The sequence below is a fragment of the Mesocricetus auratus genome, unplaced genomic scaffold (genome assembly GCF_017639785.1).
Source record: "Mesocricetus auratus isolate SY011 unplaced genomic scaffold, BCM_Maur_2.0 Super-Scaffold_100007, whole genome shotgun sequence".
Lineage (NCBI taxonomy): Eukaryota > Metazoa > Chordata > Mammalia > Rodentia > Cricetidae > Mesocricetus > Mesocricetus auratus.
The window spans coordinates 84,099,046-84,126,244 of NW_024429191.1; the positions used below are offsets into that span (position 1 = coordinate 84,099,046).

Consider the following 27,199-nt stretch of genomic DNA (forward strand, 5'->3'; position numbering starts at 1 on the left):
AGAGCCAGGGCTACATAGAGACCCTGCCTCAAAAAAGTCAGAGAGGGAGAAAGAGAGAGAGAGACAGACACAAAGCAGAGAGACAGAAATGGCAGGGAGGGTACATGTACCTGTCACCCAAAGATGCAACCCTAGTGATCTGAACGCAATTCTTGGAACCCATCTAAGGGTGCAAAGGAGGAAACCCACAAAGTTGTCCTCTGACCTCCATTCTCCCGCTCTGACACGTTTCCGACTACATGTATGCCTGAGGGCACGCGCGCACACGTGGGGACACTAGACCTTGAACAGAGACCCACTTCCCCTTCTGCCTGGGAGCAGGCAGCTGTGAGATAATGTTTACTGAAAACAATTCAGTGCTATAAAGCTCTTGATAGGGCTCAGATAAGGGCTTGCTCACTGAGATACCATGACTTTGACACCCCCTACGGCTAGAGGCCTCTTCCTGTTCCCCTGCTGTGTCTCCCCGATTCTGGGGCCGGAGATTAAACCACCAGCCAGGAGGGTGAGACGTCTGGAAAGAATTGTATGTAGATGGATGGCAGAAATCCTTAAAAAGGGAAGCGGGTTTTTTTCTTGGAGAGAGCTCTCTCTCCTAAGTGGACTTGAGTTCTCCTCCTAAGCTGACTGGGGAAGCATAAAGTTTTCTTAAAGCAACCAACCGGTCTCTGTGTCATCTATCCCGACCACCTCGCTACATTCTCGGATGCAGGCCGCACAGCAGGTGCGACACGCACACACACACACCTTGTACATGAATGGTCATAGCAAGTAGATTCTCATTTTCAGATTTCTTCAGAAACTAAATGTTCTTTGGTAGGTGAATAAACAAACAGCAGTACACCCAGACTACAATATATTATTCTATGACAACTTTTGGGTGAGTTTCTTAGGGACTGTGCCAAGAAAAAATAAAATAAACCAACCAAACAAAAAAAGAAACTAATCTCCCAAGCTATGATCCAATCTATGAAACATTTTTGAAATGTCAAAAAATAAAGCTATACGGAAACCCAAAATGCTCCCAAATTGGAAACTCTTTGGGTGTCAATACAGTGCCACGGTGCAGGATATTTGCACGCTGCATGAAGATGTCTTGCTCTAAGAGTTGAATGGCCAGTATCTAGGCAAGAGACGCAGGATTTCCTGGGAGAGAAAGGAAGAGGACGGGGAATTTAGGTGCCAGGATTACACCAGAGAGGACAGGAGCAGGCTGGCCTTGAATCTATGTCGCTCTTCCTCTCCTGCCACGGCATGCTCCTCCACTGCCTACACCATGGTCTCAGAAAGCATTACCGCTGGGGAAACAGAACCGAGCGTTCGCCCCTCTGTACTGTTCACTGCGAATGAACAGGAGTGTTTTATGGTCTAATTTAAAACACTTAGTTTTTAAAGGGGAAGGAGGCAGCCTCCTGTCCTTGGAGGATGTAAGCGCTGAAGCCCGTGTGGTTGGGGGGGTGGTATCGCAGCATCTAGGGACACTCCCAGGGACATCAGCTCTGCAGAGTTTTGGGAGACCCTTTGGACTGCAGATGGCAGTGTGGAAGTCCCACGTTTCCTTGGGTCCCTAAGCACTCGGAGGAGCATCCTGTGGGCCAGAAGAGGTGAGGTGAGCTGGGCTGAGGCCTTGCTGAGTTGCTCTCTGCTTCCCCAAGGACTAGCATTGTCCAGTACTCCTTAGCTCACCGGATAAAGACCCTAAGGCCTTCAGCTTGGTCATGACCCGGTGACGTGAATGGCCAGTGGACGCCAGGCCTGGCACTGGGTTGAAATTTCCTAGCCAGGGGGCTCCTTCATTGTCTCTAGGGTCCTCTTAGTATTTATCTGATGTCCTTTTGTCCCCAAATCTGGTATATGTACATGAAGACCTCAGCTGCAGCTTTAATTGGAGAACAAATTCCTCCTGGGGTCCCCCAAGCTGGTAGCACCCACAGAGAGCTTTTGCCCACACAAAGGGATTTGATTGACATTCCAGTTTTCAGCTACCTGCCTGCCCTGTAGATCCATTTTTAACCCCCTGACTCCAGAGGCCCCTGAAGGAAGGAGAAGGCCGGCCCACCGAGGCTGCATTGTTCTGCTCCTCGCTGACCCACAAGGTCCCTAGAGCCCAGGGGAATCCAGCCGGATTGTTTTTCCCAAGCCCCGCTCCTTCAGGTGTGAGTGGCAGTGCTTGGGCCACGTAGGTTTCTGTGGCATTTCTGCAGCAGGAAAGAGGAAGGAACTGTGACCTGCACTGCCATGGCATCAACAATGTGTCCCCAGCAGCAGCTGAGGGGACAGCGGAAGAGAGCTCAGTTTCCATGGTGATAAATCACCGGTAAGGGAGCTAGCTGCAGGATTTTTCCCTTCTCTGGGTTCCCTGGAAACCCACTCCAGGCGCCAGGGTGGTTGGAGGCCTGGACCTCTCAGGACTGTGAGCAAGTCTTCAGAAGTACAAAAGTCCCACCAGGGCCTGGAAGAGAGGCAACTGTAGTCTCAGCAAGTCGTCTTGACCTCACATGCACACTGTGTCCTGCATGTCCCTGCACATGCACAGACAGACAGACACATGCACACACACAAGCACATGTTTTGGGGTTTGCTTGTTTGCTTGTTTTCTGGACAGGGTCTTGCTATGTAGCCCTGGCTGTCCTGGAATTCACTCTGTAGACCAGGCTGTCCTGGAATTCACTCTGTAGACCAGGCTGGCCTGGAATTCACAAAGATCTGCTTGGCTCTGTGTCCTGAGTGCTGGGATTAAAGGTGTGCATCACCACACCCAGCTTGTTTCGGTCATTTGTTTTTTTTTTGGGGGGGGGTTCAAAACAGGATTTCTCTGTAGCTTTGGAGGCTGTCCTGGAACTAGCTCTTGTAGACCAGGCTGGTCTCAAACTCACAGAGATCCTCCTTCATCTGCCTCCCAATTGCTGGGACTAAAGGCGTGTGCCACCATCGGCCGGCTGCTCATTTGTTTTTTAAAGCAGAAGGCAGGGGTCTGGGAGATGTGTCAGTTGGTAGAGTTGCAAGCCTGGTAGCCTGGATTCCATCTCTAGACTCCAGTCAAAGGTAGAAGTCGAGAACCAACTCCTCAAAGTTGCCCTCTGAGCTCCATATACACACACAGGACAGTGATTCAAAAATAATAATTAAAAAGCAAGAGTCAGATGTGTGTTGTGGTGCATGCTTATAATCCTACCACTAGGAAGACTGAGGCAGGAGGATTGCAGCACATCCGAGACCAGCCTACTCTGCTTTGCCATAGGCCAGCTCTAGACACATGTGAGATTCTGTCTCAAATGAAACAGAACAAACAACAAAAAGGTAGGAGTCAGGGCTGGAGCGATGGCTCAGCAGATAGGAACACTTGCTGCTCTCCCAGAGGGCCTGGGTTTGTGATTCCACAGGACATCTGGTGTACACAGGGTACACAGACATACATGCCGGGCAAAACACCCACACACATTGAATAAGTACTTAAACACTAAATAAGCAGGAGCCACACTCATGGGTACCCCAGGTCAGGATGCAGGAGCCACACTCATGGGTACCCCAGGTCAGGATTCAGGAGCCATCTTCATGAGTACCCCAGGTCAGGATGCAGGAGCCACACTCATGGGTACCCTAGGTCAGGATGCAGGAGCCATATTCATGGGTACCCCAGGTCAGGATGCAGGAGCCATCTTCATGAATATCCCAGGTCAGGATGCAGGAGCCATCTTCATGAGTACCCCAGGTCAGGATGCAGGAGTCACACTCATGAGTACCCCAGGTCAGGATGCAGGAGCCATCTTCATGAGTACCCCAGGTCAGGATGCAGAAGTCACATTCATGAGCACCCCAGGTCAGGATGCAGGAGCCACACTCATGAGTACCCCAGGTCAGGATGCAGGAGTCACAATCATGAGTACCCCAGGTCAGGATGCAGGAGCCACACTCATGAGTACCCCAGGTCAGGATGCAGGAGTCACAATCATGAGTACCCCAGGTCAGGATGCAGGAGCCACACTCATGAGTACCCCAGGTCAGGATGCTTTGACTCTTAATGGGTGTTTAGCAAAGATGTGATTCTGAGTCCATGGCTAGTTGTACTCTGTTCCTCACACATGGTTCTAGGAACATCATCTATAATATTTCCTTTAGTTATATCACTCCAAGACTGTCCCAGGCAACATGTCCCTTCTGACTAGCCAATACCCCCTTCCTTCTTGCTCTGTGCTGGCTGGAACTGGAAGAGATCTGACCTTCACTGCTAGGCCAACAGGCTCTCAGCCTTTCCACAACTATGAAACACCAAGAGACTGAAATAACCCCCTTACCTGCAACCCAGAGGCCAACAGGCAAACTCCACAATGGACAGCTTCCTCTCATCTAGAAGAATAAAACCAAGTTCCACATGCAAATGGTTTAGCATTAACTAAATTGTGCAGCAGAAAGTTCTCTCCACTTAAAAATACACTCGTCTCAGGTTGGAAAGATGGTTCAGCAGTTGTGAGCACTGGCTGCTCTTTCAGAGGACCCAGGTTCAACTCCCAGCACCCACGTAGAAGCTCACAGATGTCGGTAACTCCAATTTTAGGGGATTCAACACACAGACAAATATGCACATAAAGGAAAAATTACTAAAAATACAGTCATCTCAGTTGTACATAGTGGTTCTCAGGAGGCAGAGGCAGGCAGACCTCTGAGTTTCAGGTCAGCCTGGTATACAGAGTGAGTTCTAGGACAGGCAATGAGTCCCAGGACAATCAGTAAGTTTCCGAACAGCCAGAACTACATAGAGAGACTCTGTCTCAACATACAAACAAACAAAAGCCACAAGCAAAAAACAGCCATCTCCAATTTACAGAGGAATACGAACCTCTGTTGTTTGGGTTTAGGGACTGGTGGTCAATGGGCAAGAGAGGCCGTCTGGATTGATGGAAAGAGTCTAAAACTGACAGGGATGATGGTCGCCAGGTGCGTATACAGTCCCCAGAATTAGTAAATAAGAATAGAGGATAACCAGTTAAACTTGAATTTCAGATAACAAGATGTATTTTCAAGCTACAGCTGTTGATTCAGGCCTGTAATCCCAGCTAGTTGAGTGGCTGATACAGGAGGATCATACGACCGAAGCTTGTCTGAGCTACGGAGTTCAGAGCAATCCCAGGTAGCTTACTAAGATCCTGTTTCAGAATCAAAAGTGGGTCAGGAGAGATGTCTCAGTGGTTAAGAGCACTGGCTGTTCTTCCAGAGGTTCTGAGTTCAATTCCCAGCAACCACATGGTGGCCCACAACCATCTGTAATGATAATGGTGCCCTCTTCTGGCCTGCAGGGATACATGCAGGCAGAACACTGTATACATAAAAATAAATATTTTTAAAAAAGTGAAATGGGGACTGTGATATAGCTCAGTGGTACAGGGCTCTCCTGGTATTCTTGAGGCTCTAGGCTCAATCTTCAGTACTGGGGGTGGGGTGAGGGCAGGAAATAGCAAGTGTACCCCAGAGGATATAACTCAGGTTCAGAGAGCTAGCTGGATGGTTATGAGTACTTGATGCTCTGTCAGTTGTCAGTTCCAGTCTAGGATTCCAGATGCAGGGGAATCTGTCGCCCTCTTCTGGCCTTGGCAGGCACTTGCATACATGTGGTGCACTTACAAATACTCTATACCAAACATAAGAAAAAAAATTTTTAGGGGGCTGGAGAGATGGCTCAGAGGTTAAGAGCACTGACTGCTCTTCCAGAGGTCATGAGTTCAATTCCCAGCAACCACATGGTGGCTCACAACCATCTGTAATGAGATCTGGTACCCTCTGCTGGCATGTAGACGTACATGGGGGCAGGGTGTTGTGTTCATAATAAATAAATCTTTAAAAAAATTTTTTAAATATAAAAATAGCCAGGAATTGGTGGCACACACCTTTAATCCCAGCACTCGGGAGGCAGAGGCAGGCAGATCTCTGTGAGTTCGAGGCCAGCCTGGTCTACAGAGCGAGTGCCAGGACAGGCTCCAAAGCTACATAGAGAAACCCTGCTCAAAAAACAAAACAAAAATAAGAAAAATACAGATGGGCCGGTGGGGGTGGTGTGTACCTTTAATACCAGCATTCCAAGAGGCAGAGGCCCGTGGATCTTCATGAATTCAAGGCCAGCTTGGTCTACATAGCAAGATCCAGGTCTCCACACCTTCCAGTGTCTCAGTATGTAGCCCAGCCTGGCCTTGAATTCCGGATCCTCCCATATCTGTCCCCCAAATGCTGGGGTCATAGTCACAGATCACTGTGCCAATGACATTTTTGGATAAAATCTTCTAATAATGAGATTTCTGAAATACAGATTGTAGAGGAGTTGCTGATGAACAGAACAGGTAAACGAACAAACAACTCAGCTTTCTCCAAACACTAAGTGCTTCAAGAATAGCTGACATTTCCACCTGAGGCAATCAGGACACTAGAGGTGACACTTGCTCTGTGTGACCTCTTCACATACATTCCTGGGTGTTTTTTGTCAGCCCAGGACTAAATGGCATTAGTATATTCCTTACCCCCACCAAGGGACGGAGGGGGCGAGGGGGATCAAAACCAAACAGTAAAAGCCAAAGGTTGGAGTTATGGTTCCTTCCCCAGAACTTTTGTAATTACAGAAATTTAACAATGGCGCCATCTAATGGATAATTAGAAAAATTAGACGGTCCCAGATGTTAGATTTTTTTTTTCACTATAAACTGGTTTAGCAAGGTGCAATGGCAATTTAGCAAGACGATGTCTCAAAACAAAAAAGCAAATAAAGGGTTGGGGTGTTTGTCTAGTGTGTTGAGAGGCCTTAGGTTCAAGCCCAGTCTTTCTCTCTCTCTGTCTCTCTCTCTCAACAGACACACATATCATGGCTCATCCTAAATACTTCCTTCTCAGTTTTTTTTTAAGATTTATTTATTATGTACACAGTATTCTGCCTACACATATGTCAGCTCTCCAGAAGACGGCACCAGATCTCACTATAGATGGTTGCGAGCCACCATGTGGTTGCTGGGAATTGAACTCAGGACCTCTGGAAGAGTAAACAGTGCTCTTAGCCTCTGAGCCACCTCTCCAGCCCCATTTCTCAGTTTTTTGACACACTTAGTTCACTTTTCAGGGGTTTGGTTTTCTTGGGGGGATTTTTGTTTGTTGTGGTTATTTTATTTTAGACAAGGTCTCAAATAACCCAGGGTGGTCTTAAACGTGATAGATATATGAAGCAAGCCTTGAACCCCTGGTCCCTCTTCCTCTATTTCCTGAATGCTAAGACACAGGGGATGTATCACTCTGCTGATTTTTTTTTCTTGAATTCTTTGAGACAGGGTCTTGGGTAGCCCAGGTTGGCCTCAAACTTACTGCCTCTGCCTCCCGAGTGCTGGGATTAAAGGCATGCATGACCACCTCTGGAAGCTTTTTTGTTTTTGAAAAAGATTTATTTACTTTCATTTTATGTGTATTGGTGTTTAGCCTGCTGATATGTTTGTGCATCTTATGCATATAGTGCCTGTGGAAACCAGAAGAGGGCGGCAGAGCTCCCAAAGCTGGACATACAAGCAGTTGTGAGAGATACCCCCCCCCACACACACACACTCTGCTGAAAACTGAACTCGGGTCTTCTGGAAGAGCAGCAAATGCTCTTAACTGCTGAACCATCTCTCTAGCCCCCTATTTAAAATTTTTGATATATATTGAACTATATTTTTATATTACTTTAGTGTCTGTTAAGTATTTCCAATAACACTTCCACAGAGACTTCTTTAAAATTGAATGAGGTCATCAGTATAGGCTTGTCACTCAGCAGAAAGGCCACCTCTGCCTCCAACTATGTTTATTACTGTCCATTGTATCAGGAAGGTTGGTGTCATGAGCTGTAAAACCTTGAACTTGGCATGAGTTTTGGATCCAAGGGATGTGTCAGGTCCAAGGATGAACTCGTCCTTTTTAAAGTGGGACTTTACCCCAGATTTATTATGTCACCCTTGAACAGGCATCTGTCCCTTTCTGGGGCCAGCTGAAGCACCCTAGCAACATTTGTCAATAGCCGTGTGGAGTATTTTCCTTGGGGTTGTCTGTGGTCTCTGTGAGCCATCAAATTTTGCTGTGGTTAGCAAACTTCCTGCTGGTTTCCAAAGTTACAAACGCCCAGAAATGGCATCTTTCCCCACAAAGTCTCCGACCCTGCACTTACCTCTGCCCAGGCAAGACAGAAGTCACTCTGGGGGGGGGGGAGTCCATCCAAGTTGAAATTCTACCAGATGTGGTGACAAATCATTTAGCACTCAGGAAACGCAAGTAGGTGGCTCTCTGTGAGCTCAGGGCCTGATCTGTCTATATATCAGGTTCCAAGCCAGCCAAAGCTACATGGAGAGACCCAGTCTCAGAACAAAACTAACAACAACAACAACAAAACAGGGCTGGACAGACAGCTCTTCCAGAAGTTTGATCCCCAGCACCCAAATGACAGCTTAAAACTGTCTGTAACTCCAGTCCCAGGGGATCCGAGGTCTTCAGACACCACACACACATGGCAAAACACCCATATACACAAAATAATAAAAGATTAAAATTAAAGAATGAAAAAGTAATGCTTTCAGCCTGGCGTTGGTGATGCACGACTTTAATCCCAGCACTTGGGAGGAAGAGGCAGGTGGATCTCTGTGAGTTCGAGGCCAGCCTGGTCTACAAAGCGAGTTCCAGGAGAGCCTCTAAAACAATGCAGAGAAACACTGTCTCGAAAAACAAAAACAAACAAAAAAAAGTAATGCTTTCAAACTTACATCTCCCTTTAGACTAAACCTGAGGACCACCCCATGATAGAAACTCATAGGGCTCCCTACCCAGCCTCTTTTTTTGTTTTTTAAATTTTTTTTTTTTTTTTTTTTTTTGGTTTTTACGAGACAGGGTTTCTCTGTATTGTTTTGGAGGCTGTTGGTCCAGCCTGGCCTTGAACTCACAGAGATCCACCTGCCTCTGCCTCCCGAGTGCTGGGATTAAAGGCATGCGCCACCACCGCCCGGCTTTGTTTTTTAAATTTAAAGAACTGTCAGTTGTCTCTCTGTCTGGTTTTGAGACAGGATCTTGCTATGTAGCCCAGGCTGGCCTGGAACTAGACCAGCCTTGAACGTCTGTCTTCCTGCCCTAACTTCCTAATGCTGGGATTATGAGCCTTTGCCACCTGGCCCAGCTGTACCCAAAACTCCCTTTCCTTTGGTCAGTCTCATGTACTACAGGCCAGCCTCGAACCCAGTATGTGGCTGAGGCTGGTCTTGATGTCTTGAACCTCTTGCCTCTGCCTCCTGATCTCTGTGATTACAGGTGTGTGCCACCACGGCCAGTTCTCTTGCTTTAGTGACAGAAAACAGTCATTACAGTACAGGGTCTGTCTGAAAAACTCATCGTCCAAAATGCTAAAAAAAAAAAAAAAACAAGCTGGGCGTTGGTGGCGCACGCCTTTAATCCCAGCACTCGGGAGGCAGAGGCAGGCGGATCTCTGTGAGTTCGAGGCCAGCCTGGTCTACAGAGCGAGTTCCAGGACAGCCTCCAAAACAATACAGAGAAACCCTGTCTCGAAAAACAAAAACAAAAAAACAAAAAAAAAAACCTTTTTCAGCAAATTTCTTCAAATGTAAAATGAGGGTGACAACCCTTCGGAGGATTAAAGGACAGCATGTAGGAAAAGCATGTTGCTATAAGGACTAGCCAAGCCCAGAAATAACGGCTGCCACTGTGAGCCACTGCTACTGATAAACTGTCCCTCAAGATTTGTGGGGTAGGAGCCAAAATGCGTTCCTGAGGGCAGAGACAGTAAGTGGAAAGGGACGACTCTCACGCCTACCAGATACTTTCCCGATTATGCTATTTGCACAATCTTTGTACACAATGTGAATATGTACCACTCTCGCTGGTTAATAAGGAGCTGACTTGCTGATGGCTAGGCAAGATTTTTCTGAGCAGAGGAATGCTGGGAAGAAGAAAGGCAGAGTCAGAAGAGGCGCCATGAGGGGCAGAACGAGCAGGATGGGAAGTATGTAAATGAGGTGATGAGCCTTGGGCAGCACGTCGATGAATAGAAGTGGGTCGATTTAAGTTACAGGAGCTAGCTAAAAAACTGGACCCGGTAAGCCAAACTGGGGAAGGCTAAGTGTGCAGCTCGCCTGTTCCCCCAGCCTCCCCAGATCCCAGAGACAGTCAGAGCCAGAGACAGTCAGAAGCAGCTGGGAGTCAAATCAAGCAGGAACTTGTTTATTGGCTGTTAGGAAACATTTTTAAAGCAAAAACCTAGCCGGGCGTTGGTGGCACACGCCTTTAATCCCAGCACTCGGGAGGCAGAGGCAGGCGGATCTCTGTAAGTTCGAGACCAGCCTGGACTACCAAGTGAGTTCCAGGACAGCCTCCAAAGCCACAGAGAAACCCTGTCTCGAAAAACCAAAAAAAAAAAAAAAAAAAAGCAAAAACCTACAAAACCTTAAGGAAGCAGAACAGCAACCAACCAGAGATTTTAAAGGTTACCTTGAATTTTAAAGGTTACCTTGATCAGACTCTAGGGCACTCACTCATTGCTTTGCTTAGCTGGTCATGGCGTGACATCATCATTCCTTTTGGTAAGCACTTTTGGACTCATGCTCCTGACTTCCCCTCGGCACCATCTTTAACTGGCTCGTGTGCCCTTCAAAAACAAGCTTAAGCTATTGGACAAGCATTTATAATTAACGCTAAGTCTCTGGTTATTTGGGAACAGCTGCCAGGACAAAGTAAAATCCACTTACAGTTATTTCTGTTTCTGCCATCGCCCATGCTCAAAATATGCCTTATCTAATCTTAAGAAAGGAGGTGCTAGCCGGACGGTGGTGGCGCACGCCTTTAATCCCAGCACTGGGGGGGGGGGCAGAGGCAGGCGGATCTCTGCGAGTTAGAGGCCGGGCTGGACCGACAGCCTCCAAAACAATACAGAGAAACCCTGTGTCGTAAAAAACCAAAAAAAAAAAAGAAAGAAAAAGAAAGGAGGTGCTGCTGTCTACAAGGCCATGTGTTACCCAGGGACAGGTAAAGGCCACAGGTGGATCTTTCCAGGAAGGGCTGTTATTTGTAATTTATTTATATTAATTAATTTGAATACCAAGAGGCATCTTTTTTGTTTGGTTGGTTGGCTTTTCAAAAGAGACAAGGTTTCTCTGTGTAACAGCTCTGGTTGTCCTGGAACTCACCCTGTAGACCAGGCTGGCCTCAAACTCACAAAGATCTATGTGCCGCCCCAAAGAGCACCCACATGTACTGACAGTGTTGGAGCCTGTGGCTCACCTCACAGGCAGCTAGGAACGGGGGGGGGGGGGGGGATGTTGTTAATCCCACTTGTCAAGAATAAGCCCATTGCCACAACTTCTGAGTCAAATGTGACATTAGTCGGAGGCTTATAAAAGCAAAACCCGGTACTTCCCACCTTCGTCCAATCAGGGGCAAGCATCCGTCCTGCCGAGTACCTCCAGCCTAGGTGTGATCAAGCACCTCCCTGCAGTTGGGGCAACCAAGCTCGTATCCAGAAGTGAAAACAAGGGGCTTTTAATTTTCCATGAACAACAGCCCCTAGTGTTCCAGGAAATTATCTGTCCCTGGGCAAGAGGGGCTTGCACATTAGAGGCATTTTTGTTTTATAGATCTCTGGAGCACAATGATTTAGAGAGAGAGAGAGAGAGAGAGAGAGAGAGAGAGAGAGAGAGAGAGAGAGAGAGAGAGAGAGAGAGAGAGAGAGAGAGAGAGAGAGAGAGAGAGGACAAAAGACAAAAGAACTACCGTCACAAAACAGGTCCCAGAGAGGAAGGAGGGCTTGCTGTCAGGGCAGCTGCTGAGTGCCTGTTACGGTAACATGAAGGCCAGTTAAACCAAGTCGTCACAAGTCAAGTTGTGCAACCTTGTCTAAACCCTCTCACTTCCTTCGTGGGGCTGGGAAGAGGGATCTGAAGAAGTCGCACCGCTCTGCAGTCGCACCACTAGGATGGGTGACAGTGGCCCTCCCATGTGCGCCTCTGTCTCATTCAAGGGAATAAGCCGCTGGCTGGACAAACTCTTACTCGGAGCTATTTTTCTTTCTACAGCATGTAAGCCTGATTCGATATTTTAAAAATTAACTAACTCTCAGGCCCAGAGTGGTGGTGGCGCACGCCTTTAATCCCATCACTCAGGAGGCAGAGGCAGGAGGATCCCTGTGAGTGTGAGGCCAGTCTAGTCTACAGAGAGAGTTCCAGGACAACCAGCGCTACCTAGTGAGAACCTGTTTCAAAAAACAAAGGCAACAAACAAAACAAAACTCAGCTCTCCAAAACACTGTGTGGAGTATGAGCTCTTGCTAATCTTATCTTTTTTGCTTTCAGTTCAGAACACTGCAGTGGATTGTAAGAAGGGGAAAAGAAACAGTGGTAAGTTTCATTTCCTAACGTGATGTTCATCAGAACGTGGCATAGCCGGCTTTGACTTTGAGTTTAGAGGGGGAAGTGTAGCTTTTTTTTCCTACTCAAAACTCAGCGGCAAAGTCTTGAGACAGTTTGTACCACGGAAAACTTCAAAGTCCCTGGCCTTTTTTTTTTTTTTTTTGCTAGAGGCTGAGTCTCATGTAGTTCAGGCTGGCCTCAAACTCCATTATGTGGCCAAGGCTGGACTAGAACTCCAGAGCCTTCTTAAGGCAAGGACAGCCCAGGACACAGCAAGACCAGGTTCTCAGCATGAAGGAGTTTTTTTGTTTGTTTACCCCAGAGGGACAAAGGACAGGGATTAGCAAAGACAGGACATAGACAACATGGGGAAAAAAGAAAAGGAATAGTGAGAGGCTGAAGTATGCCTGCCTGGAGGGACAAAGGACTGCCTCTGGATAGAGAGGAGACAGACTTGACCCACAGGTAATGAATGGGTGGTTTATAAAGGAAAGGGGGAAACCCGTGTCAGGATGAGTTCGTGTGTTTGATTGGGCGTGCTGATTGGGGTAGCCACAAGGAGGCTTTTGATTAGCGGACTTCAGTATTTTGATAGGAGGAAGGGACCAAATAAGCCTAGGTGCTAGCTTAGGAACGTAATCTGAAGGGTTAGCAGGGCAGAGGGAAGGGGGAGAAGGGGCGAAAGGCAGCATCTGTTGGTGCTGTGCTCTCCATGCTCAGGCCTGCTAGAGAGACACCCACCCCCACCCCACCCCCGTCTCTTCTTCTCCCGTGTGCCGGTTACAGGTGTGTGCCACCATGCCTGCATTCCACACATCCTGAATTCAAGCAACTAGTACTATGCATAGGGGGAACTCCACCACGGAGCCAGGGCACTTTAACACTAAGCCTGGCATGTTACTCACCAGCGGGCAGCCTGGACACACATACTGATCGCTTTTGACTTTGATTTCTTTCACCTGTGAGATGGGCGCGCTGCAGCGCCTGCTCCTCTGTACAGCTTCTGGAACGAGGCACTCCTTCCTCTGTACAGCTTCTGGAACGAAGCACTCCTTCCGTATATGCTACCCACACGGGATTAACATTGCTGTTCTGTAGCCCCAGCCTGTCTCCCCGCTGCTTCCAGAAGCAGCCAGTATCAGTAGTTGGATTGTGTGGGTTTTTTGTTTTGTTTTGCTTTTGTTGTTATCTTTTGAGACGGTTTCTCCTTGTAACAGCTCGGGCTGTCCTGGAACTAGCTGTGTAGACCAGGTTGGCTTTTGAACTCACAGAGATCTGCCTGCCTCTGTCACCCCCAAGTGCTGGGATTGAAGGGATGTGCTACCACCGCCTGGCTTGTTTTTGTTTTTACGGATTGTTTGTGATAGGATCTTGCTACATAGACTAGCATTCACTATGTAGCCCAAGCTATGTTGAACTCATGGGAATCCTCCTGCTTCAACCTCTTAGTGCTGAGTGTGGTTGAGCACACAATGGAGAAACCTAGATGAATATGTTTATGTCTGTGTATGATGTCAGGATGTATTGAAAAGCAATAAATTCACAAGCTATGGGCTACATGAGATTGAATCAGTCTAAAAGAGAAACAGAGCTCACACTAAGGTGATCCCAGCACTAGGGAGATAGAGACAGGAGTGACACGGCTATGTGGAGAGAGGAATAAAGGCAGGAGACAGGAGCCGCTTTGCTCCTCTAATCTTCAGCATTAACCCCAATATCTGACACGGGGGGGGGGAGGTATTATGAAGACCAAGTAGAATTCGTGCTACAAAGAAAAGATTGGGGTTGAGTGGGAAAACAAAGTTGTCCTAAGATGTTTGTTTCTGTCTTGAGAAAGGGGGGTGTTTGTTACTTCTGTCACCAATGTGACTAAATATCAAGACAGAAGCAACCGAAAGGAAGAAGGGTCAACCTGGGCTCACAGTTCAAGAGGACACTCTGCCCATGACAGCTGGGAAGTCGTGGTGGCGGGGGCCTGAGGCAGCTGGTCACAGAGCATCCGCAGTCGGGAAGCAGAGAGACGGGTGCTCGGCTCGCTGTCCCTGGCTTCCTTTTATTCAGTCTGGGAACCCAGTCCTGTGATGGATCACCCACATTCAGAGCGGATCTTCCCACCCCAGTTAGCGAAGTCTACAAGCTTCCTCACAGACATCCCAGAGGCAGTCAGTCTCCTAGGTGATCCTAGAGCCTGTCAACCTGTCGCTATTAACCGTCACACTGGTTTCCTGGAGCCCAGGCTGCCTTTGAACCCCCTGTGTGGCTGAGGCTGGTCCTGTCCTTCTTGCTTCCATCCTCCGCGCGCTGGAATTGCACACCTGAGTTGTGCTGTGCCCAGGATGGAACTCAGGGCTTGGTGCACGCTGACAAGCACTCCACCACCCAGACCTACAGCTCTAGCCCCGTCGAGCGGTTTTAATGAAGACTGCTGTGTCATTTTGTTTTTCCAGAATTACTTTCTCCGAATTTGAACTCAAGCGTGAATGTGGTCAGGATGGGCCAAAATGTATCTCTATCTTGTTCCAGCAAGAACGCACCAATGAATATCACCTATTCACTGTTTTTGGGTACGAAACACCTACAAACCAAGGAAACGAGAGCGGAAGCTGTGACTTTTTACCTGAAGATCTCCAACACCAATGAAACAGGCCCCTACAAATGCAAAATCAACGTTTCCAACTACTCGCAGAAATATAGTCAGGAACTCAAGTTCGAAATCGCCAGTGAGTACCTCTGCCATACAGTGGAGGCTGGGTGTGGGGGAGGGGAGGAGGACTGAAGGGACTCTCTCTGGTGCTAGGAAGAGCTCTTGGCTGTCGGAAACACTCAAGAACGTGGAAAGGGACAGGAGACAGGCTCATCAGTTTAGAGCATGTGCTGCAGGCTTTTTTTTCTTCTTATTCTAGCTGGGCCCTCAGTCTACAGGATGGTGCTCCCACATTGGAGAGGGTCCTCCCCACTTAGCTAATCCTCTCTGGAAGTGCCTCACTGATTTCCTAGTCTTGCCAAGATTACCCAGATCACCAGTCTCCTTCCATAGAAGCTTGAAGCCCCAAGAGCCAGCACCCTTCCCACCCAGAAGGACAGGGCCATCCTTAGCTACACCTGTGTGTTCTGTTTCTCTCTCTGTTGCCTTCCCATGCCAGCTTCCCTTAGCCCGGTATGGTAGCCTCATCTGTGGTGACCTTGATAATGAGTCCCTAGGAGAGTGAGAGAAGGGATCTAAACATTATATCTGCAGTCTCGTCAGACCTTAGAAGGAACCACTGGCTTCTCCAGGTCTACTGGCATGGGGCTCCCTTAGCCACATGTATCCACCCAAAATTCAATTCAAACTGATCCAAATGACAACAAAAACAATTCCAGGCTGGCAAGGTAGCTCAGTGGTGTAAAGGTGCTTACTGTACAAGTCTGAGTTTGGTCCCTGGAGCTCGCATCAAGGCGGAAGGAGAGAGCTGATCCCACAGGGTTGTTCTCTGCCTCCACGAACATGCTACGGCATGTGCGCCAGTGCATGCTTGCCTGGTCTACAGAGCCAGTTCCAGGCTAGCCAGGGTTACATGGTGAGACACTGTCATAGAATAAATAAGGTAAAAACCTCAGTGCCACAGTCTTGTCACATTTCTAGTATTCCAGTGACTGCCATATTGGACAACTACAGAAAGTTTTGTTAGATGGAAATGCAGGTCAATGGCTCTAAATATCAGGGTACAAATGTCCTAATCTAATGGAATACAGCAGGGTGTACTTTCCCCAGGGGGTGATAAGGAGGGTGATGTGTCAGTCGCTTGTTTTGTTGCTATGACAAAACACCTGGCAAAAGCACTTTAGAGAAGGACTTGTTTGGGTTCAAAGTTCCCAGCGACACAGTCATCATGACAGGGACAGTTACAGCAGTGGGTGAGAGGTGGTAGGTTACCTTAAATCCACATACAGGAAGCGTGTGTGTGTGTGTGTGTGTGTGTGTGTGTGTGTGTGTGTGTGTGCACGCATGAGTGCTTTGTCTGTGTGAATCCTTGTGCTCAGTTTTCTTTCTCTTATTCTGAAAATTTAGTGATTTTTTTTTAAAGACAGTCTGATTAGGTAGCCTTGGCTAGCCTAGAACTCACAATGTAGACCAGGCTGACCTTGGACTCACAGAGATCCATCCTCTTGCCTCTGCCTCCCAGGTGCTGGGGTTAAAGGCGTGTGCCTGCCACCAGCCTACTTTCTCTTCTTATACAATCTGAGACTTTTCCCGTGGGATGATACCACCCACCCACGCTTAGGGTGGATCTTTCCATCTCAATTAACCTCGTCTATATAATCCCTCGCGACTCGCCCAGATATTAAGTCTTAGGGTATTTTAGATCTGATCAAGTTGACACCACTATTGGCCGGCACAGCTAACGGCGTGTGTTTTTAAAGGAGTTTCATGCTCAGGGCTCCAGGGGGAGGCTGTAGTCTGAACATAAGCAGCAGTTGTGGCTGTCATAGGATTGAGTGGAAGGGGAAAAACCAACGGATCGTGGTGAACAGTGGCTTAACAGAACCCCCCACCCTCCATGGTAAGGCCGCCAAACACGAATCCTCTGCACACGGCCTTCCGGCAATCTGTTCAAGTGACACTCTCTCCCAGCAAACTGTTTGATGGACTATAGGACACGGTCATCTTCAATGAAATCTCACAGATATGTCTCTATCGATTGCCCACTTGGTGCAGGCTGTTGGTTGTTGCAAGCTAAGGTGCTTCCAGGACTCATCAGTGATACCTAAGGCACGCTCATGTCCCGAGAGCCTTAAGCACAGGTTCCCTAGTCAGGGATGCCCTTATGGAGAAGCTGGATGCATCACACCCTGATTTATATTGGTTGGTTCCTGCCCTCATGGAATCTCGGTCCAGGGGGAAAACAGAAAACCCAGACAAATGGCTCACAAGCTGTGCCGGCTGTTGTAAAGGAAGCTGGCACAGTGTGGGGAAGAGTATGGCCTGGGGAAGGGCCCACCTAGGTGAGGTAGGAGGGCGTGTCCAGGCGGCTGGGACAATGAGAAGAAGGAGCTAGCTATGTGGAGAGACTGGGAAAAGAGGGTGCTGGTCTCAGTCTCAGCGTGCCCAGAGCTCTAGCTTGGGGTGAGAACTGGCCTGGTTCTGGGTGGCTGAAGGTCAGAGAAGTGTGTGAGCCCCGGGGACACTTCAGACACAGGGCTCAAGTTTGGAGGAGCCTAGAGTAGTGGGAGATGGGGGAGAGGGCTCTCAGCAGCTAGTGTGCTCTCCGTCAGCTCTGTGACAGTGGCCATTTCCTTCTTTCTTTGGAAGCAGACTCTCGTGTTGCCTAGGCTGGCTTTACACTCACTTATGTAGGTAGCCAAGGGTGACTCATATGAAGTTCCAGGACAGCCAAGACTACATAGAGAGACCCAGTCTCATAAAGCAAAAATAAATAAATAAATAAATAAATAAATAGAACTAAAGAAATCTGTAAAAAACAAACAAACTGTAGAAAAGAAGAGTCAGATTTGGCACCCACCAGAGAGCCCTGTAGTTCCTGTTTTGCATTTCCCTCGAATCAATTTAGCAAGGCCGCTTCTGCTTTTTGGAGGAAGTAAAAGTACTTGTACAACTAAATTCTATAAATGGAAACATAGTCAGAGAAAAATGATGCTTTGGGTTTAAAACTCAGCCAGCCCTCCACCTTAGACTTGGAACTGGTCAGTTGACAAACTCGCACTCGGTGAGTGCAGGTGCTTCCTGGTGGAAAGAATCAGCTCCCATAAGTTGTCATTTGGCTTGCACATGTACACCATAAAAGGGTGTGTATGTATACACGCTAAATACAATTTTGATATAGTCTTTTTTGTTGTTGTTTTGTTTTTTCAAGACAGGGTTTCTCTGTGGCTTTGGATCCTGTCCTGGAACTCACTCTGTAGACCAGGCTGGCCTTGAACTCACAGAGATCCACCTGCCTCTGCCTCCCAAGTGCTGGGACTAAAGGCGTGTGCCACCAACGCCAGGCTGATGTAGTCTTTCTTAAGGAACAAGCTGGCTGAGTGGTGGTGGCACATGCTTTTAATTCCAGCACACAGGAGGCAGAGATAGGTGAATCAGAGTTCAAGGCCAGCCTTGTGTACAAGAGTGAGTTCCAGGATAGCCAGGATTACAAAGAGAAGAGCTGTCTTGAAAAACAAAAAGAAAGAAGAAAAAACAAGAATAAACAAATAGCCAGGTGTGTTGCACACACCTGTAATCCCAGCATTTGGGAATTGGAAGCAGGGGATGAGGAGATTAAAGCTAGCCTCAGCTACATAGCAAGATCTGGAGAAGAAATAATAGACCATGAAGTCTGAACATCAGTTCTCTGAAGCTAAGAGGCGGCCTTGTTCCCCCCCTCCAATTCCTCAGCAGATTTGTGCCACACTGTATACAGTCAGGTTAGCTATCTGTCTGGCCCCCGGCTGTGTGTGTGTCTCCTCAGCGGGCCATTCTCCTTGAGGCCAGTGAGCGGGAGTAAGGAGTTGACCTGTGTACCGAGTACTCGGTATGGTTGGACACTGTTTGAGTTCCCTCTTCTATTCTTTAGACCTGGCAACTGCCCTGTCAGTCAGATGGAAACAGGTCTAAACTGATTTTACTTATGTCATGTGTGTGTGCACCCATGTGCGTGTGGCCCTACGTGGATGTCAGGGCTCCAACTCAGGTCATGGGGCTCGAGTTACAGTGCTTTATACCACTGCTGCCGAGCCATCCTGCCCGCCCCAGACCAATCTGCATCTCCAAGCTGCATCTTGCCCTCAGGCCAGTTCACCTTGATGATGTGGTCTTTCCCTGAGTTCCTTCAACAGACTCTGCGCTTACTTCTAGAAACTGCAGCTGCTTCTGCCCTGATCCTCCTCCTGTTTGGGCTTCTTGCTTCCAAATGTAGAATCCCTATGGGAGCATCACACACTAGACAAAATTGCTTCCCACATCAAAGGCAGACATGGCTGTGATGGTAAGACCTGGCCCCATCCTATTCCATGCCTTCCAGTTCTGAGGTCCAAGTAGCCCAAGCAGCCATTGTTGCAGCCATAGTAGACTTTGCATTTTCTTGGAGACGTCGGGTCTTTAGTATTTCTCTCCCTTTTCGTTGTTTTTTAAAATTTGTTTGGTTTCAGTTTTGGCGACAGGGAATCCCTGTGTAGCCCAGGAAACTCATGGCTCCACTTCAACCTCCTGTTTACAAATATATTCTACCTCACCTAGATTTTTCTTTTTCTTTTCCCCTGACTAGGTTTGTAGCCTCGCGGACCTTGAAATTCTGATAATTCTCCTGCCGCCTCTCAGCCTGTTGAGTGCTGAGATTACGTTGTTTTATCTTAAGTGTGTGTGTGTGTGTGAGTGTGTGTGTGCGTGCGTGGTGTATATGTATGGTGCGTGTGTATGGTGTGCATATGTGGTGTGTGTGGTATATGTGTGTGGTGTGTGTATACTGTGTGTGGTGTGTATGTGTGGTGTGTGTATAGTGTATATGTGCATGTGTGTTTATAGTATGTATGTATGTGTATGGTATGTATGTATGTGTGTGGTGTGTGTATATTGTGGATGTGTGGTGTCTGTGGTGTGTATGTGTGTGTGTGGTGTGGTTATGGTTTATATGTGTGTATGGTGTATGTGTGGTGTGTGTATGGTGTGTGTGTGTGGTGAATGTATACATGTATATACAGATATTTAGGAGGCCAGAGAGTTATGGTGCATGTCTTCCTCGATGCTGTACGCTATGCTTTGGGGTAGGGTCTCTCACTGAACTGGAGCTCATTGATTTGGTCAGACAGGCTGCCCAGTGAGCCTAGAGAGCCTCCCATTTCCACCGCCCAGTGCTGTAGTTGCAGGCGCGAGTCTGGCTTTTTGATTGTGGGTGCTGGGACCAAACTCAGGTCCTCGTGTTTGTGAAGTGAGCACTTTAGCAACCCGGCCATCTCCCCATGCATGCATAGTGCTTAACACAGTGTCTGGCGTGTAACACTTCACACATGGGAGCTGTCTGGGTGACACAAATCCTGCAAGCCCTAACTAAGAGTTGCCCCTAAACACCCTGTGCCTGTCCTTACAGGGACAGGCTACGCTGTGACAGATCCAACCATGAAGTGCTGTGCTGCTCTGTGGTGCCATGGGGGAGGAAGGAACGAGGGTATAACTTTAAAAACGTCATGGCCCAACAAGGGAACTCTCATGGGGCACACAGATGGTTAACTCAGGAGGCAGCCATGACGGCCTTTCCTAGAGCACTTAATCAGGTCAGTGTCACAGCCAGTGGTGACCCATGAACACTTTTCTTACAGAAGAAGACAGCTGTCCTTCATGTCTGCTGTCACAGCTGCTCCCAGGGGTGTTACTGGGGCTACTGGTAATAGTCCTAGTTCTGGTTTTTGTGATTCAACCAAAATACAAAAAAGGTAAGTTCTCCCTGGTATGGTTCAGATGGGGGGCGCCAGGTATACACAGGGTGCATATATATACATACATGCAGGCAAAACACTTATACACATACAATTGTTAAAACTCTAAAACACGGCCGGGCGTTGGTGGCGCATGCCTTTAATCCCAGCACTTGGGAGGCAGAGGCAGGCGGATCTCTGTGAGTTCGAGGCCAGCCTGGTCTACAGAGCGAGTTCTAGGACAGCCTCCAAAACAATACAGAGAAACCTGTCTTGAAAAACAAACAAAAACAAAAAAACAAACAATAAAACTCTAAAGCACATACTTAAATAAAAAGAAATGGAGTGGGGAGCACATGGTCTTCCGATCTCGGATGGGAAGTAAAGTTGGCTTGGTTAGTACCTGGATGGAAGAAATGGAATAGGGAGAGGAGGAGGAGGAGGAGGGTTCGTTCCCCGGAACCCACACGGTGGAAGAGAAAACTGACCACTGTGAGTTGTCCTCTGACTTCCACTATGCTGTGTGGCATGCACACACCCACACACTAACAAATAACTAAATGTCATTTTTTAAAAAATTTAAAGAGACAAGAAGCCAGGTGGTGGTCAGGCACACCTTTAATCCCAGCACTTGGGAGGCAGAGGCGGGCACAGCTCGGATTTGAGGTCAGCCTGGTCTAGAGAGTGAGCTCCAGGACAGCCAGGGCTACAGAGAGGCCCTGTCTTGAAAACAACAGATGAAAACAAGAGTTGAGAAATGAAGAGGTGCACAGACAGACTTCGTGAGGCTCACAGGGCATGGCCTTCAAGTCCCCAGTGAGGCCCTCCTGATGGAGGCTGTCTGGAGAGCCAGCCTCACCTGGACACGGCTTACACACACAGCCCTACATGCCCAGTCCCCGAGCCTGAATTAGAATTCTGCAGCTACCACCTCAAAATTGTTAATAGCATTTATACTTTTATTTTGTAATGGCTCTTGCTATGTAAGCCTGGTTGGCTTTGAACTCACAATGATACTCCCATCTCAGCTTGGGAATGCTGGGCTTACAGGTGGGCACCACCACTCCTGATTTTTTTTAAAGGAATTTTAAATTCATTAATTGTATGTACATTGGTGTTTTACCATTGGTGTCAGATCCCCTGGAACTGAATTTACAGACAATTACATGTGAGTAGCCATGTGGGTTCTGGGAACTGAACCCGAGTCTTCTGGAAGAGCAGCCAGTGCTCTTAACCACTGAGCAATCTCTCCAGCCCTCACTATGACTTCTGATCCTCCGGCCTTCATGACCCCATTGCTGGGATTACAAGCACATGCCCCTCCATCCAATTCATTTGACAGTAGGGATGGAACCCGAGATTTCATGCATGCTAGGCAAGCACTCCACCAGCTGAGTGGCATCCCCAGCTAAAATATACACACAGTGAAATTTGCAATTTTACTCCCCCCGTCTTCTTTTTTTAAAGCGGTATATCAATTGCTAAACCAGAGCTCTCCACGGAGTCACACCCTCAGCTCCCAGTTCGGCCCCTCATGTGTGCTTGTTAGTGGCATTCAGTCCTTTGCTCTGCTGTGAGACCACCAGTAACCCCACACTTGTGTTGGCCCCCAGGCTGAAACCCAGCGCGCTGCAGCAGTTGTCTGTCTTGTTTTATTTTGTGACAGAGTCTCCTGTATCCCAGGCTGGCCTCATACTCACCATGTAGTTGAGGATAGCCTTGAACTTCTGGTCCTCCTGAGTGGCTGGATCGCAGGTACGCAGAATGAACGAACTCAGGGCTTCCTGCTCGCTAGGCAAGGACTCTACCAACTGTGGCACGTCTCCAGGAGCTGTCCTTGGGTCTTGGCTTCCTGTGTATAACAGAAGGTCTTTCGTTTTTAGGCTGGGGAACAGTGATCTGCATGCATACCTAATGTCCTTTCCCCTCCCCTCCACCCCATGCTTGGGTTGCGCGCATCTTCTGGCTACTATAAAGTGATGCTGTGCATGTATGGATATCGCTGTTTATAGCAAGAGGTCCTGAAGTTCACTGTATATCATATAGTTGGTCCAGAGCAGAAACCGTTTCTCAGCAACCCTCAGGAAGCTTGGCGAGTGATTGGATGGGACCAGGTCTCTCTCTTGCCACTTGATGCACAGCAGCAACAAAAGAAACCTTCGCCATCCGGCTAGTAGCCTTTCCCTGTTTACCTCTAAGGCCTTTTCTGGCAAAGATCTCAAAGTGGCCCTTTCACTGGACCCGTGTGTGGAGAAATATCTAGATTTGTACAAAACAGCATTTGTAGCCAAGTGGCGGTGGCACACACCTTTAATCCCAGCACTCAAGCTGCAGATGCTGAGGCAGCTGGATCTCTGAGTTCGAGGCCAGCCTGGTCCACAGAGTGAGTTCCAGGACAGCTATGACTGTTTCACAGAGAAACCCTGTCTCAAAGAAAAAAGAAAATAAAGATTTGCACACACCATTAATACCAGCACTCGGGAGGCAGGGGCAGGCAGAGTTCAAGGCCTGATTGGTCTACATAGCAAGTTCCAGGACAGCCAGGGCTACACAGAAAAACCCTGTCTCAAAAAAATTTTTTTTTAATTTCTGCTGACACAGAACTTAATTATATCACTCATCTCTTAAAGATGACTAGAGGCTTCCTACCAAATGTGTCTATTTTCAATACTATATATAGACTAAGACCTCACAGGACCTGGCCAGGAGGCCCTGGGTCAGAGGTGTGGGTGTTGTATAAGAATCTGTGATTGTTTCCCTCATTACTTGAGGCCAGCACTGAGGCATGCCACTTGGAATCATGGGAGATTCTGCCCCTTGGCAGGGAAGACAGGATAAACATGTCTAAATTGGTTCAATGTGATGACTCTGTAACTTTTTTTTTTTTGGTGGGGGGCAGGAAAAGCTCAGAGAGAGAAGGAGTCCAAGAATTCTGGAGATGCATCCACACAAGGCGAGCTGTATGCAAATGTCTGTGAAACTCAAACAGGTCAGAGGACTGGCTGACTCTTTGGATGAGTTTGCTTGATTGGTTTGGGGGTGACTGTATGCATATATATATGTATAATATGTATACATGGTATGGTTCTAGAACTTGAACCCAAGGTGTCACACATATTAGACAAGTACTCTGCACATGCTGGTTATTTTTTAAATTATTTTAAAGATTCTCCAAAGACATGGGTGAAGATGGAGTTTCTGTCCTGCCTGGTCCCATAAGTCCCAAATAAACACACAGAGACTTCTAGTAATTATAAACTGTTTGACCAATGGCTCAGGCTTCCTATTGGCTAGCTCTCTTCTAATTATTATCCCATTTCTATTAAACTATGTATTGCCAGGTGGCTGCAGCTTACCTGTAACACTCTGGCATGTTACTCCTTTGGAGGCTACATGGTATCCTCTTAATCTGGTAGCCCTGCCTATACTTCCTGCCTGGCTACTGGCCAATCAGCTTTTATTCATCAACCAATAAGAGAAACATATATTCACAGCGTAAAGAAGGACATCCCCCATCACATGGGTTTAAAAAAGGAAAAAAAAGAAGCAACGTCACAGAGTATCCTATTTCCCTCCCATCTCTGCCCTCCATCTCCCATTTTCCTCTCCAGATGCAGGATGTCACCATTCGGCCATTCTAGCCTTTACATAGTTTCAAGATGACTTTATATTAACTTGGGATGATCCATGTTGTATCCCAAAGTCTTTCATGATCATATTTTTTGTTTGTTTTTTTAAGACAGGGTTTCTCTGTGTAACTCTGGCTGTCCTGGAACTTACTCTGTAGACCAGGCTGGCTTCAAACTCACAGAGATCCACCTGCCTCTGTCTTCTGAGTGCTGGGATTAAAGGCGTGGGCCACCACTGCCCAGTTTATGATCATCTGCTTTTTGAAAAAAAAAACAACTTTTGTTGTTCATTTGCTTTTTTTTTTTTTTTTTTTTTTTAGTTTTTCCAGACAGGGGTTTCTCTGTGGCTTTGTAGGCTGTCCTGGAAGTAGCTCTTGTAGACCAGGCTGGTCTGGAACTCACAGAGATCCTCCTGCCTTTGCCTCCCGAGTGCTGGGATTAAAGGCATGTGCCACCACCACCCGACTGTTCATTTGCTTTGAGACAAAGTCTGTAGCCCAGCCTTGCTTCAAGCTTGCAATCCTCCTGCATCAGCCTCTTAAACACTGGGATCATAGACATGTGATACTATGTTCAAGATGCTCTTTAAAAATATCTATTTTAATAAAAGCCATATATACTTATCATGTGGGGCTTGATTATTTAGGAACAGATTTTTTGTTTGTTTATTTGTTCACTTGTTTTTTTTTATTAGCATCTAGTCTAGACTGGCTTTGAACTCACTATGTAGCCCAGGAAGACCCCAAACTCATCACAGTCCTCCTGCTTCATCCTCCCAAGTCCTAGGATTACAAATATGACTTAATTTGTGTGCCATCCCTGCCCAGAGGCCTCAATAACCTTTTCTGTAACTATTTTAGTCTGCATGCCACAGAAGCAAGCACATGTCATTTTTGTTTGCTTGCTTATTTGCTTTTTTGCAATGCTTGGGATCAAACCCAGGACCAGCCAAGAAAACACAAAATTGCTCCCTTAGCAGTTTTCAAGATGTGTAGCATTTAGTGATTAGCTAGAGTCACGGTACCATACAATGTTTAGTCGCTTATCAAATCAGACATTGCATGTTGGATGCTTTGTGGTGGAAGGGTCTAACTAAGGGGCCCTGCCCCAGCCAGCTCAACAGAGCCCCAGCCACACTCTGAGTACTGTGCAAGCCCTGACACACCAGCATCCAATCTCTGTCATTCCCATCTTGTGAAGCAGGAGCCCTGGATCAGACTTGGAGTGACAGCAACACATTTCCACACCCCCCAAAGAGAAAGTGCTCTCTCTAGGCCCCAGGCCACCACCATCACATGGTCAGAGGATCCGAGAATTAGTCCAATAACACTATGCATTGTTTGTTGTTGTTTTTGTTTTTGCCCAGAGGCTGGAAAACCCCAGGAGCTACACTATGCCACTCCAGTCTTCAAGGAAGTGGCACCCAGGGAACAAGGTGAGTCATGATGGGCACAAGAGATGCTGTTGGGATGAGACTGGAGTCCCTGTGACATCACTGTGAGCAGGGGCTTTGTATCCAAGGAGGGGGCATGGGGCCCCCAGGTTCTCAGCAAGTCAACAGTAGCCAACAGCAGCTCCCACAGAGATGTCAGGAGGGAGCAGGAGAAGACAAGGAAGGGACTGTCCTCTATATACATCCAAGGCAGGCTGGAGAGGTGGCTCGGCATCACAAGCGTGGACTGTGCTTCCAGGGGCCTGAGTCCGTCCCCACACTCATGTCAGATGGCTCACAACCCCTTGTAACTTCAGCACCTGACCTCCAAGTACACATGTACCCCTCACACACACAAAACTACAATAAAAATAATTAAAAAACACCATCAAAAAAACTCTCAAGAAGAGAACTTGGGGTCAGTTCTAAAACATTTTCGAGGAGAAATCAGGGGCTGGGGAGATCCCTCTCGAGCTAAGAGCACTTGCCTGCCTCACTTACATGAGGACCTGAGTTTGAATCCCCAGCTCTCCTGCAAAAAGCTGGGCACAGCCATGCTTGGGCCTGTGACTCCGTGCTGAGTTGAGGGGACTCCTGGGGCTCACTGGCAGTCTGAGGACAGCTTGGAGTCAGCTCTCCCCATCCTCCTTGTGGGACCCTGGAGATAGGACTAAGGTCATCATCAAACTTGGTGGCAAGTGCCCATACCCACTGAACCCATACTCCTGAAATGGGGATTCCTTTAAGACTTTGTCTGGACTGAGGTTACTGACTTTCTTTCCTTTTCCATTTCAGAGGGCTGTGTGGGTAATAACCCCAGTTACATCTATTCAGAGCTCACACACTGAAGTGTGATAGAACTGACTGCATCCAGTGTAAAAGACTCTAGTAAAGCTCGTGTACATGGAGAGACAGAAAATTCACCAGGCAAGCCGGGCGTTGGTGGCGCACGCCTTTAATCCCAGCACTCGGGAGGCAGAGGCAGGCGGATCTCTGTGAGTTCGAGGCCAGCCTGGTTTACAGAGTGAGTTCCAGGACAGCCTCCAAAGCCACAGAGAAACCCTGTCTCGAAAAACCAAAAAAAAAAAAAAAAAAAAAAAAGAAAGAAAATTCACCAGGCGCTTTGAAGTCTCACCCTAGGTTGGGGCAGGAGGATCCTGAATTCAAGGCTGGCTGGGACTACAAAGCAAGACTTCGTCTTAAAACACAAAACCAAAAATATTTAACCTGGTTGCCTAAAGTGAATTTGTGTTTTTCACATCGGAACACTATTCCTTTAGCTAATTTGGACATCTAGTCTTGTCAAAGTAGCCAGGCTTCGTAACACTTATAAAGTGGTTTTGTGGGCA

General features: G+C 47.6%; 1 protein-coding gene across 3 annotated transcripts; it reads left to right on the forward strand.

Moving 5' to 3' along the window:
- Positions 1-11,817: 11,817 nt before the first annotated feature.
- Positions 11,818-27,199, forward strand: Milr1 (mast cell immunoglobulin like receptor 1). 3 transcript variants are annotated; one of them, XM_040749959.1, is made up of 7 exons: positions 11,835-12,071; positions 12,345-12,389; positions 14,849-15,121; positions 20,694-20,807; positions 23,689-23,778; positions 25,785-25,853; positions 26,646-27,199. In XM_040749959.1, exons 1-7 carry the CDS (start codon positions 11,969-11,971, stop codon positions 26,696-26,698), a joined length of 747 nt encoding a protein of 248 aa, XP_040605893.1. In that variant the 5' UTR covers positions 11,835-11,968; the 3' UTR covers positions 26,699-27,199. The 3 variants fall into 3 exon arrangements, with proteins under 3 accessions (XP_040605894.1, XP_040605895.1, XP_040605893.1); XM_040749960.1 differs by lacking the exon at positions 23,689-23,778 and having other exon boundaries at positions 11,818-12,071; XM_040749961.1 differs by lacking the exon at positions 20,694-20,807 and having other exon boundaries at positions 11,818-12,071.